Source organism: Curcuma longa, unplaced genomic scaffold (genome assembly GCF_044706935.1).
Source record: "Curcuma longa cultivar G26 ecotype Majalengka, Jawa Barat unplaced genomic scaffold, ITB_CL_G26_1.1 contig_17752, whole genome shotgun sequence".
Lineage (NCBI taxonomy): Eukaryota > Viridiplantae > Streptophyta > Magnoliopsida > Zingiberales > Zingiberaceae > Curcuma > Curcuma longa.
This window is the reverse complement of record NW_027430657.1, coordinates 148,391-161,026: the sequence shown is the minus strand read 5'-3', so window position 1 is coordinate 161,026 and position 12,636 is coordinate 148,391. Positions and strand designations below refer to the sequence as shown.

The 12,636-nt window shown below is 40.8% G+C and overlaps 3 protein-coding genes across 3 annotated transcripts; 1 reads left to right on the top strand and 2 right to left on the bottom strand.

Annotated features, from left to right (window-relative positions):
- Positions 1 to 24: 24 nt before the first annotated feature.
- LOC141816678 (WD repeat-containing protein LWD1-like) lies at positions 25 to 1,417 on the bottom strand. The gene has a single exon (XM_074704421.1). It carries the CDS (start codon positions 1,287 to 1,289, stop codon positions 162 to 164), a length of 1,128 nt encoding a protein of 375 aa, XP_074560522.1. The 5' UTR covers positions 1,290 to 1,417; the 3' UTR covers positions 25 to 161.
- Positions 1,418 to 3,386: 1,969 nt separating this feature from the next.
- Positions 3,387 to 5,823, bottom strand: LOC141816683 (xyloglucan galactosyltransferase MUR3-like). Its single transcript, XM_074704426.1, has 2 exons — positions 5,708 to 5,823; positions 3,387 to 5,620 (listed from the first exon to the last, which is right to left on the bottom strand). Exon 2 carries the CDS (start codon positions 5,259 to 5,261, stop codon positions 3,543 to 3,545), a length of 1,719 nt encoding a protein of 572 aa, XP_074560527.1. The 5' UTR covers positions 5,262 to 5,620; positions 5,708 to 5,823; the 3' UTR covers positions 3,387 to 3,542.
- Positions 5,824 to 6,757: 934 nt separating this feature from the next.
- Positions 6,758 to 12,333, top strand: LOC141816705 (uncharacterized). Its single transcript, XM_074704453.1, has 8 exons — positions 6,758 to 6,989; positions 8,883 to 9,343; positions 9,432 to 9,504; positions 9,617 to 9,697; positions 9,805 to 9,868; positions 11,050 to 11,137; positions 11,241 to 11,325; positions 12,105 to 12,333. Exons 1-8 carry the CDS (start codon positions 6,876 to 6,878, stop codon positions 12,141 to 12,143), a joined length of 1,005 nt encoding a protein of 334 aa, XP_074560554.1. The 5' UTR covers positions 6,758 to 6,875; the 3' UTR covers positions 12,144 to 12,333.
- The last annotated feature ends 303 nt before the right edge of the window (positions 12,334 to 12,636 follow it).

The window sequence follows — 12,636 nt, the reverse complement described above, 5'->3', positions numbered from 1 at the left end:
GGCAGATTCTATCTTTTTCGGAAGAGTAAATAGAATCAAATAGTGAGTAATTGTGCTACATATAATCCTAACAAACCCAATGTATCATCTTGATACAGTACAATGAGATGTGCTGAGTCAAAGGCAATATCTTTACTGCTCTAATCTCCATTTGCTTGCCATTAAACTCTCAGAATCTGAAGCTTAGTGGAGAAGGCAATGGCAACCCAATCGGGCTGGGAGGAAGACCACTGCAGCTGCTCGATCTCTGCTCCCGCAGTGTAGGCGAGTATGGGGTCAAGGCCACCCTCAGAAGCAGCGGCTGCCATAGACTTCTGGACGTTGCCATGGTCACCGCCCATGGACGAGAGGTCCCATATCAGGGCCTGCGAGTCATCACCAGCGGTGCAGATATGGCAGGAGGAATGCGGCGCCCAGGCGATTGCATTGACGCTGGCCTGGTGGCGGTGGAGCTCGACGACGGGGAAGGTAGGGAAGCGGATGTCGAGGACGACGACCTTGGCGCTATCCATTATGATGGTGGCCATGTAGCGGGGATCCTGCTTGTTCCACCCGAGGCGGACGAGCGGCGTGCCAGGAGGATCGGCGGACTCATATATGATGGTGGAGTGCTCCTTGTCGCGGAGGTCGAAGACGCGGACGGACCCGTCGGCGGAGACGGAGGCAAAGACGCCGACGCCGCCCCAGGCGATGTCGTAGACCTCCTTGTCATGGGCGATGAGCTGGGTGTCGACTGCCTCGCGGTCAATGTCCCAGACAGTGCACGTGGTGTCGATGGAGGAGGTTCCGATGCGGCGGGGCTCAGCGTCGTTCCAGTCGAAGGAAGTCAGTGGACCGCAAAACTCGGAGTTACGGTTGCCGTTGAGAAGCGAGCGGAGCTCAATTCGGGAGGAGTCGTCGGCAACGCGCCAGATGCGGAGGAAGTCGGCAGACGTAGCGAGGAGGTCCGGACGGAGGCACTCGCGGTCGGGAACGAACATGGTTTTGGTGGGAGGGAATGGATGCTCGAAGCAGAGGGCCGGGTCGGAGCGGATCTCACCGGAACCCTCGTCCAGCTGCACGATCTCCATCCGGTTGCCGTAGCCCTCGAGGAGGCTACCGATGGCGAGGCGGTAGCGCTTGTCCCGGCGGACGCTCCAGTTCATGGCGTAGATGTGCCAAGGCGCATCGTAGGTGTAGATCTCCGAGCGCTGCTGCTTCTGCAGGTCCTCGTCGCCGTCGCCCTCCGAGGATCCTAGATCAGGAGTGGGCCGTCGTTCCCGGACCTCCACATCTCCGCTCGCTCCCATGAGAAGATGGTATCTCCTTCTTCGCTCTCTCCCTCGATTACCGGTGCGATCGCCGGCTGCTAGAGGGCAGTCTCCGGAGAAGTAGGAAGGGGGAAGACGAAGAGAAGCGGAGAAGGATAAGCGAGAGTTGCAGCGGATGCATTTAGATTCGGATTTTTGGGGAAGCTGCTACTTATATTTAGATTAGGGTTTGTATGCTTTTTTGTACGGACTAGATTATAATTATTTATTATTATATATATAGGAATATTATGCTGCGCGATGGGTATTTACGCGACCCGTGCGCGACAGCCCCGACCCCCAGCCACTCCCGCCGTCGTCGCCACGCCGTCTGGCCACTGGAGACCGCCGGACCGGGCCCGATCGACGGCCCACTCGTCGGCGCGCCGACCGACACCGGATTCCGACCGGATTGTGGCCGGAATCCGGTCCGAAAACGCCGAAAGACCGACCACTGTGGGCCAAATCGCAGTCGGATCGCGGCCGAGGAAGGACCGCCGGCCGCCGGCGATCCTTCCTCGGCCGGTCTCCGACCACGATTTAGTCGGAAACCGGCCGCGATTTGGCCCACAGTGGCCGGGTCTGCGATTCGGCGATTTCCAACCGAATTCCGGCCACAATCCGATCGAAATCCTGTGCCGGTTGGTGCGCCGACGAGTGGCGCATCGACCGAGCCCGATCTGGCAGTCGGACGACGAAGCGGTAGCGGCGGGAACAGCGACAAGTCGGGCGCTCGCGGCACTGTGCATTCCCACTTTTGAACGGTCCGATCTTCGTGATCACGCGTGATGGACGGTGATCCTGCTGTCGTGCACGGGCGCGTATGAAGCCTGCGCGCAGCATAGCATTTTCGTGTATATATATATATATATATATATATATATATATATATATTTCAAAAAAGTGGTAACAAAATTCCCCCTTTTTACAAAAGTCAAAAGTGTTATTCTCTTTCGTTTTAGAAAAAAGAAACTTTTATTAAATTTTGTTTTTTGTTTTGTTTTTTCACCATTAGGGTTTTTAGTCATGTTCTTCCAAAAAAAAATAATCTTAACTTCTTTCCTTTAAAATTAAAAATTTTATTGAATATTAAATATGCATACAATAATTATTAGGATCATAATATACATTTTAAAAATTGTATAATATATTTTAATACTAAATTCCGTTTTAACTAATATTTAAAATTAAATAATAGAACTACCCATGGTTCCTTTGAAATATTATTGCTAAATAAAACATTAAAATTTTATTTTAAATGCATAGGTATAGACATCTAACTATATTTTATTTATATTTCAATTAATATTTCTAAGAACAGGTAGAATAATTTAAACACCTTTTTTAAAAATTTATATATTGTGGTCCCTTTTTGAGATTGCATAACTTTTGAATTATACTTGCCCTTTTTTTAGGAATACGAATCACTTTTCTCATATAAAACCAAAAACATACAGTAAAACAAAAAATATCAGACAATCTCGATCTAATCAGGGCCGGGCCTGAGGGAGGCCCGCCTCAGGCCCACCATCCAGGGCTCCTTAAAACACATTATAAATTAATTATAGGGCCAAAAAATAATTTTATTTTTTTAATCCTAGATAATCTAATTAATTTGAGAATGAGAGATTGCATCAATTTGAGAGTGAAAGTTTTTGATGCCATGTGAAATTCCCACTTTCTGATTTAGTGAACTAGTTGCTTTTTTTATTTTATTTAAAGATGTAGTTAAAATCTATTATCTTGATAGATCATGGAAAATTTTATAAGTTGATTGAATTATTTATCATATAAAATTTATTTGCACATTTTAAATATCATCATCTAATATCATTAAGGGTGAGTGCATCAATAACGCAATCTAGTTCTTAAAATGTTGCATGAATATTACTAATTAGATCTTTAAAAAATCTCATAATCCTCCTAATGCGTCACCACTTGCCAATAGGGATCCTTCAAAAGAGGAGAAAGAATATGCTTTAGTGTTGAAGGCAAGATATTGATGCTTTAGTATTGAAGGAGAAAGAGTATGGTGGTTAATGTTTTCTCAAACATATCACACTCTCCTCAAAGAGATCTAAAGTAGAACAAAACATGTAATAAAAAGTAAAAGTGAAGTAACTTATTACTAGATAATGAGATAGACAAACTAGTGAAAATGTATATATAAATAAATAATAAGGCAGGGAAGATTACATCTGCTATTTACCTCTTGAGTTTCTCACACAATACTCGTTGGCAGGTATTCCCAAGTCAAGCCTGGCTTCTTTGTTCATTCTTCCAGGAATTCTTGGCAGCTTCGGCAGACGAAGAACCAGAATCTCCATTAGTGTCCTTCAGCTTAGAAAAGAAAGGATCCCATTCATGTGTCCCCACTGTTCTCTGCCCACCCTCTAACAAAGCATACTTCCAGCTGTTTTCTTCAATGAAATCCTTATCTTCTCGGCCTTCAACCATGTCCTTTCTCAGTTTTGTAACTCTGTTGATGACTGCTTGTACAGACACATCAAAGGCATCCCTTAGAGTCTCCATTTTAGATCTAGGGTCCGCGTAAATCAACCTCGGAATAAGACCTATAACTGTTTCCCGCATTTGTTCAATGATATCCGGGGAGATTTGCTTTAACCTTTCTTCAATGCTGGCATTCCTCTTTCTAATGTCATCCTCGGGGATAAATACAGAATAAGTTGAGTAGTTTCTTGGGAGATGCCATGTATATTGTATATATGCAGATCCAGGATGGAAGAAAACAGGTATGCAACCAGCTAACATTGAGTCGAAAGCTGATCTCCTTGTATAAGAATCTCCCTGAGGTTGTAAGCAAAACAAAGAACTCTGGAACATCTTCATTATGCTGCTTGGAGAGTGACATTTGCTCTCTCCAAGATCACACTCCAACAATTTACAGATGTTCGAACTTCTGCACTGGTCTATGATCTGGCCTCTGATTGACTCTGGATTGTCGGGACGTGGGGCGCCGGCAAATGAAAAGAGATACTTCCGCTCCAATTTCCTCATCCTGTCCTGCCAAATGAAAACATCAGCATCCTTCGCTGGGTGAAAGTAAGTAGGATATGGTATCCCAAAATCATTAGCATTCCATGGGCTTGCCTCCACTACTAGCATAGACATGTTTCTTGCAGCTGGCAAGAACAAAAGTTTGTTCCCCCAATCGGTTTCATTATCAGTCAATCTTCTAAAATCCCAAGTGATCCTCCCAGCCACCAAGAAATGGTCTCTACCCCCCATCACACTCCACTCAGGCCTCTTCATGAGCCAATCAACCAATTCAAGTGATGCAGCATCCCTGACTGATATATTGTATCCCCAAAGGTACCGAGCTATGTCGAACCCAGCATAGAAAGGAACAAAAACAGCAGCAGCAATTGATGAATCTTTTGTCAAGCAATCATACTGTTTCATTCGGTTGTTGAAGATCACATCAACTGCAAATTGATTAGTAGCATACCATCCTGTATTCGAGAAAACTCCATCAGCATCCTCAAGCGGAGGTCCCATACCAACATTACTTGTGAACTTGCACATATTGGTCCAAAGGCTCAACTTTCTACAATCTGTGAGCATGTCGGTATTGAACCTCGAAGGGAGATCATGGACGTAGATGTACCTCCCCCCGCATGGATCACTCTTGTTCTCTATTGTCCGGAGGGCTCGTGTGAAAGGAAATGCCTTGAGACCTTGATTGCTATCTGATTGCTTTGGCTTTGTTCTTGCCTCCATCTTGGCCAGTTCGAGCACTTCATATGCTTCCGGAGGTATGGAGGAAGAGGAGTACAGAACAGGATGCTCAGCATCAGGTTTGTCGCTGAGAACGGCGAAGTGGAAGTAAAAGATCATGATCCAGAACATGGCAGATAGAGTTGCCAACAAACACAGCCGCATAGGCGGAGGCTTACCATTGGCCTTCTCCATCTCCTCCTGATGCCTGGAGGCGGACGATCGCCGTCTCATAGAGCCAAACTCAAAATACGCTCAACTGATGAATCTCAATCGATCAAAATCCAACCAAATTGAACGCCACAGATCCAATTTGACTAGCAGCCTTTCCAAAACCGAAGTGCGGCCAGAGCAAGTATGACCGATCGCTCTGCTATGCAGAACGTTCAACTACAAGTTTTCACTAAAAATCACAAGTTTTGCATTGATCACGCCGCCCCTCTCAGTTTCAAAAACCCTAGACATACAAAATTGATGGGGCACCTAAACACAGATCTGGGTACCCCACAAAACGCCATGAAATGCCACTTCAAATCCCGCTTCCTTTCCGCTTTCAAATCTCCACCGGGAGGGAAAACGTCCGACCAGGCTCACTTGGGAAGAACAATGGCGGAAACATCACCAACAAAAACACACATCTCGTAGTAAAAACACACAGACGCGATAAAAGAAGAACTCACGAGAGAGATCGACGCCGCTGACGGAGAGGAAGATTGCATCAGACCCACCAGACCACCACCATTCACGGGCAGACAGCGACGGACGTTGCCGTCTCGAAGCCGCTTCGCAAGTCGCCTGTGGGAAAGTGTCGGCCAGCTCCGTCCCAGCGCGTAACCAGTTGCCTCCGTCTACTGGTCGGCCCCACTGGGACACCTGTCGGATCCCATTTAAATGCCAAAATTTAGTGCCTATTTTGCGCCCCGTCTTTGTCCTACTTCACGCCGTTAAGTCCGTAACGGCCGTTAGGTTTACCGTCCCGAACCGCAAATCCGGACCGCGTGTCCGCACCATGACGCGATGCCGTCGCGCATTCCGAAGCAATTATTTATACCCTTCGTGCTATTTAAGTCTTAGTCGGCGCCTCAAATTAACGAAGTCATTAAAAGAGTGCCTTTATTCAACATATTTTTCATCCAATATTATCACTACTATATTTATTAAAATAAATTCTTTTTTAATTCAATTTAATTAAAAATATATGTAAATCACTTTTAAATATTTTTGTTATTATTAAGTTGGTATTAAAAAAATTTAAATTTGATCAAAATTATTTTAATAATATTAAAATAATTAGACAAACTCGGTATGGTAATTAGAAATCATTAATCATTTAAAAATAGAAAAAATATAACTTTTAAAAAACATATAAATTAAAATGTATTATAAAATATTATGACGTGATAAATTTTGACAAAATTACTGCATTAATATTCTTAAATATAAAATACGCAGATATGTTTTATTCATATTTTTAAAATAACTAAAAGATTTTTTAAAATAATAATATAATACTTTTAAATTTATTCGTAATAATAAAAAAAGATCGTTTACCTCTCAAATTAATTGGGCGAAATGCTTAGTTAATGTTATATTAATGCAGGGTTATTTCGGAATGTCGTTCCGTGCCGTGTCGGCTGTTCTTCCTACACCGTTTCCGTTCCGTTTCCGTTTCGAACGGCTTGGCCATCCTTTATATACCGTCAACGATCGCAACATTCGAGGACTCCCGGACGCCAGATCAACACGAGTACCACCATCTCGTTCGCGACAACGTCCTTCGTCGATTTTAGATCTAGGGTTGCGGTCGAACTCCGATCACGGGACGCCTCGGAGTTGCCCCTGCCGGCGATGCTCTCATGGAAGGAAAAGGTGGCGGCGAGGCTCTCCCGGATCCTCGCCGACTCCTCCTCTTCTCCTACTACTCCTTCCGGAGATTACTCCCCCATCGCTGTGGAGGACGAGGTAGTGCCGATCGATCCCTTTTCCTCCTAATTTGCCGTATGTTTTTTTGTCTTTTTTTAGATCTGTTCGTATTAGGTGCTTATGGTACATTTGCTTTGGATATTTGTTCCAACGTTTGAACTTTGAAGAGCTCAACTTTTGTAGCCCTAGATTTTTATCTGTTTCGTAGGCTTCAAATTTCTATGATGAATTTGCTGCTGCGACTGGCTTTGTTTGTTTTGAGTCTATTTTGTTTCTTGAAATTTCTGAAAAAATTGGGATTGCGAATGAGATATAAATTCTTCGCAGTGCATCCGTATCTGAACTAGCACGGATTTAGATAAATTGCTGTAGAAGGTTAACGTGTGTAGAGCACTTTGTTTACTTTTCAAATGTTCTGAAAAGTCATTTGATGAATAGTTGTTGTACTAGTACTCGAGAACTGAGAATAATTCCATCAATAACTCATCCCGAGAATTGCAGACTTAGAATAAATTCCATCAATAACTCACCCTGAGAGTTTGAGAATTGGGAATTTTTAGTCAAATAAGCATTGTGCGACAAATTTAAGGAACCATCGAAGTCATGAGAACTACTTGTGCTAGGAACGTATAGGTTGAATTACCACAGGTGAGGATACATAGTGAAAATGCTTTTGAGAGACAAAGACAATACTGATCCTCTTAGTAGGGTGAACAAATGGGATGAGAGGAGGTAAAAGAGAGGAAATTCTTTTGAGACAAACTTGCTTGGTTAATATTGATGTAAACATTGCATATGGTCAATTCTTAGAACATGATATGAAGTTTAATCAATCTAATAAAATAGATCCATTATAAAATATTTTTATGACGTCTTGAACCATGGTGGACTGACTGTATTTCAATAATACAATTCTGAAATAAAATGTAATTGTCTAATTATTTGCTAACTTAGGATAAAGATTGATCACTAATGTAGCATTGTATAACATAACGCGACGAAGAGAGATTCTTACAAGGGAGGGAAGAGGGAGTCATGCTTTAGAGACGAAGGTATCGTGAGGGTTGTATAGGATTGGCAAGAAGGGTAGATGGGCTTTAGATGGGTTGAATATTAGATTGACGATATGAAGGGACATTAGAGGAATTGGTCCTAATCAATATGCTAAGAGAGGGAACTTCTTATGAGAGTGGAGCAGGAGGTGTCTCTAAAACGATGGATTTACTTCTTCTGGAATTTGCTTGAATTTGCATGTATGAAAAATTTCTGAACATAATGGTCCTCTCTTAACTTTTACATTTGAACAACTAGATGTTTCTTTGTACTTTAATCGCTTATATGAAACTATCCTTCCATGGAGACTATATTTTATTACTGTTGTGATCTTTCCATATTTTAGGTGTATTGTTATCTACTGGTGAAACCATAAGACGATGTATGGGTATGTCTAAACATGTTAGGATTTCTTCCTATATTTTCCATCTTTCCTTTCATATAATCAACAGAAGAAATGCCAGCCAATCTTTGGCATGGGGTACTTTCTGGGGAGAGTATTAATTTTGAAGTGCTACAGAAAAAATTTACCTGGAAGTTCAGTCCCTTGTTTTTAATTTGCACTTGAGAAATAACAATAAGAACTGAAAAAATACAAGACGACAATAATGCATTCTTTTGATAGCCAAAGAGTGTTACATGATGATACTTTACTCTTATATAGCATTTACAAAGTTCAGGTGTGGTTTCTTTTATGTTGACTAGTGAAATTCCATCTAAGGTGAGAGTAATTGAGAATCTATATTTCTGTACTGAAATGCTTTATATACTATATTTTGTTATTATGTGCTCGACATCGACATGCAAGGTAAGGTTATGGGGTTATGTAGCATGAAATACTTGTTGATTTTGTATGTCACTGATTTCCCTTTCTTGCAGGCAATATCTGCACAAGACTATTCATTTCAAGCTAAACGGTCTTTCTCCTCAAACTTTTTGTCTTCTTTGAACTCAATCAGTGGTGATGCTGACGCAAGTGAGCCAAAATCACCTGCTCATATTCATAGCGAAGGTTCCTCACCACAAAAATCACTACCTAAAAAATGGGGTGCAAATTCCTTGGCATGGAAAAACATGCCTTCTAATTTAGGAGAGGAAAATGGAACAAGAAGTGAATGCATAAAAATTCCTGAGAGTTCAAAAGAGGACATGGACCAGTTCCCCAATAGACCTATCGATCGTTATTCCATGTTTGTTGAAGCGTCCACTCAACATGACCCTAATGAATATCTTTCTTATCTTACTGAAAAGTCTACATTTATGTCTGCTGACCTTTTTCAATTTTTTGGGTCATGTTTGCCTAATATTGTCAAAGGGTGCCAGTGGATTCTTTTGTATAGGTGAGATTTTAGATCTATTCTTGACTAGATGGGCTATGCTAATCTCATTGGTTGTGACATATTATTGTTCTCTCCAAATGAAGGGCAGCACATGGAAACATGGGATATCACTTCAAACTCTCCTTCGTAAGAGTGCTGACCTTCCGGGTCCATGCCTATTAGTGAGTTTATCACTCAGCTGTTGGTCTATTCTGGTTTTACCACCTTAACTGTTAACCAACTCTCACTTAAGTATTCCTTTCTGTCATTTGTGTTTGTACTTGTCTTTGCTAGATTGTTGGGGATATGCAAGGTGCCATTTTTGGTGGCCTTCTGAATAGTCCTTTAAAGCCTACATCTATAAGGAAGTATCAAGTACTATTCTGATTTACTTGCATCTCACTATACATAATTCTGGCACTTGAATTCTTACACTGCTTTAGTTGTGGCTTGTGTTTAATTATCATGATGTTGGTGAGCAGGGCACAGGCGAAACCTTTGTGTTCAGTACAATTTATGGGGAGCCAAGGTTCTTTAGAGCAACTGGTAATTGTTTTACATTTATGCATATCTTTTGTCATGTGTATAGTGCATCAAGGTACATATAAAGCAATCATCATTCGAGGATCAGCTGAAGACCATGGTGAAATTTTGGTTTTAGAAGTAACTTTAGGGTTCATTTGCAATTTTCTCTTTGATTGTACCCATGTCAACAAGAATCTTATATAGGTTCATAGCAAGCCTTTTAACATGTCTATCAATTGCTAATTATTACTTGGAACGTGGAGGTTGAGTTTCTTTATGGGACCCAATTTTATCTCAGGGCTTGCAATTTTATGGGGCCCAAATATTTATTTAATTTGGGCATGGAAGTTTTAGATTTAGTTCCTTTATTAGGCAAGACAAACTGTCTGGTTTCTTGTTTGTCCATCAAAACATGGGGATTCAATCAAAACCACTTTAAATGATGGTCGGTGATGACAATCGAAGCAAGGAAGCATTTGCCTTGTTTGTGTAAAATTTTGCCAATCACATTGAATAATAAAAAATCATTGATGGAGTACCAGTTTCTCATCAATGTGAACTTTGATATACAGAAAGGCCTCAAATGCCCGGTCAACTCCTCTGGTGGCTTCTCAAAGATTACCTTATTGGCTCTAGATTCTCAGGCTGTTCTCTTGCGAACATGAGCTTCAGATATAAACGTAAACTTCATCTCTGGAAGAATGTGGCAGGGATAATCATGTGCAGACTGTTGGAGCAGAAACTGATGAGATGGCAGATGGGTGGTTCAACAGAGAATGGGGGCTGCACATGTGTTAGGAGGGGGCATAAGTAGAATGAGATGGGGTAGGTTAGAGAGGCACTGGGATAAGATGAGTGGGTACGAGACAGGCTTTGATGCCAAGTTAAAACTTTGACATCTCAGATGTTATATCATGGGGTTATAATTCATTTATTTATAGCCTTAGACATAACTAATTCTATCATGGTCTGAGGAGTTTCTATGTACACATTATTTAAATGGATTACTATTGTGGTCTGACCGTGATAAATGGTTCAGATCAAATTCCGTTTTAGAAATTAAATTGCACAAAGTGCTTAGCACAATATATTGAAATAACATGGCAAAAATCATGTATAAGATTTAGTGAAAATGAAGTGAAGCAACTCTATCAGGCATTGTTTGTTATCTCACTATAGTCACCCTGAGTCATTGCTTATAGGTGCAAATAGGTTTTATTACTTGTGCCTGAATGATCAACTGGCATTTGGTGGGGGTCGAAACTATGCTTTATCCCTTGAGGAAGATCTGTAAGTAAATTTGTTTCTAGTTTCTTACTTGCAAATAATTATTCTGGCTCTATACCATCTCATTATTGAAAACTGGAACAATATCTTTTTTGTCATTGAGGAGGTTGCGTGGAACCAGTGGCCCTTGTGAAACATTTGGGAACTCTTGCTTGGCTCATACTTCAGAATTTGAGCTGAAGAATGTTGAGGTGATATTAAAACCTTGTGAATCAATATGAAGTATCCACGTTCTTATATGTAAATTTGTTCTTTGATCTGATCTTCTGGCATTAAAAGCATCTAGCTTCTGTTAGTTGCTTATGGAGTAAGATAGCCAAAATTTAAATTTGTAACATCTTAGCCATGCACTTAATAGGTAAATTTGATGCTAATAGTTACTATGTAAACAAATTATCTGAACATGGAATGAAATTCCAGACTCCAACACACAGTCATACTGGAAAGAATTAAATAATTGCTGATCCAAAGAGTACATCTGTAAAGAGAGAAGAATAAAATATGAGGGAAAAGGTGAAATGGCAAATTGGAGAGGCAATGTTATTCAGCAGATGATTCCACTAACCGCCTGAAATTTGAAGTTAGTATAATCTTATAAAGGTTGGTGTGGTCTACCATGGTTGCTTGTTTCTAAAATATTGAATGTTTAAGTTCGTGTTTTGAGCTATAATAACGTAGTCATCGATATCAACACTTCCTATCTTTAAATCTTAGCTGCTGGTGTCATGGGTGTTTTCTTCCATTTGTATGTACAAGTGAGATGGTCCAAATACCTTGGAGGTCCTGCATTGTACCACAAACTACTGAGAGCTTTTCTGCCTTACCTTTCATAGATGTATAAGTCTACTTAGGTCCCTAGTTTGATATTTATGTACTTCATTAGATATGTTTATTTGTTCGTGCATCATTTTGTGATTTTACCTTTTCAAAAAAATTTTCCTTTCCTAACGTTTCCACATTGCTGATGCAGTTGTGGGGGTTTGCTCATTCATCTCGTTTGCTCACGTAACTGATTCTTTCAGACAACGATGATGCGCCAATTGGACTGTTTCTGATGTATTCTTTATTCATTTCAAAAAGGTTTGTTATAATCTGTTTAACTGATGTCATTTCTCTTTCAAGCACTAGTTGACCGTTGATATTATTTTGTCAATTTACATTTTATAATCCCCAGATTAATGCATTAGCTTTCTGCCTTATCTGCCTTTATTTTAGATCAAATTACGTTTGCTTCAAAGTAAAGTTCATTTATTCTTTTACCACTCAATGCTGGCAGCTAAATTCTACTAGCAACAACATTCTATAAATCAAAACAGTGACAAACGCGATCACATTCCATTTGGCAAAGCATTTTTCACCAATAAATTATGATTCATCATAACATTAGCTTCAAAACAAATAATACGACCTTACACATTATCGAAGAAACATAACATCCACAAGTCAAATTTCTTTTGCTTACGATGTCACGCAGGGAATTAAAATTTTCTGGGATGATCGGC

What these genes read in the sequence shown, in the direction of transcription:
- LOC141816678 (XM_074704421.1), bottom strand. Translation starts at nt 1,289, where the DNA reads ATGGGAGCGAGCGGAGATGTGGAGGTCCGGGAACGACGGCCCACTCCT.
- LOC141816683 (XM_074704426.1), bottom strand. Translation starts at nt 5,261, where the DNA reads ATGAGACGGCGATCGTCCGCCTCCAGGCATCAGGAGGAGATGGAGAAG.
- LOC141816705 (XM_074704453.1), top strand. Translation starts at nt 6,876, where the DNA reads ATGCTCTCATGGAAGGAAAAGGTGGCGGCGAGGCTCTCCCGGATCCTC. An exon ending in CCATCGCTGTGGAGGACGAG is followed by an intron (nt 6,990 to 8,882) that starts GTAGTGCCGATC and finishes CCTTTCTTGCAG; the next exon opens with GCAATATCTGCACAAGACTA. An exon ending in TTCCGGGTCCATGCCTATTA is followed by an intron (nt 9,505 to 9,616) that starts GTGAGTTTATCA and finishes TGTCTTTGCTAG; the next exon opens with ATTGTTGGGGATATGCAAGG.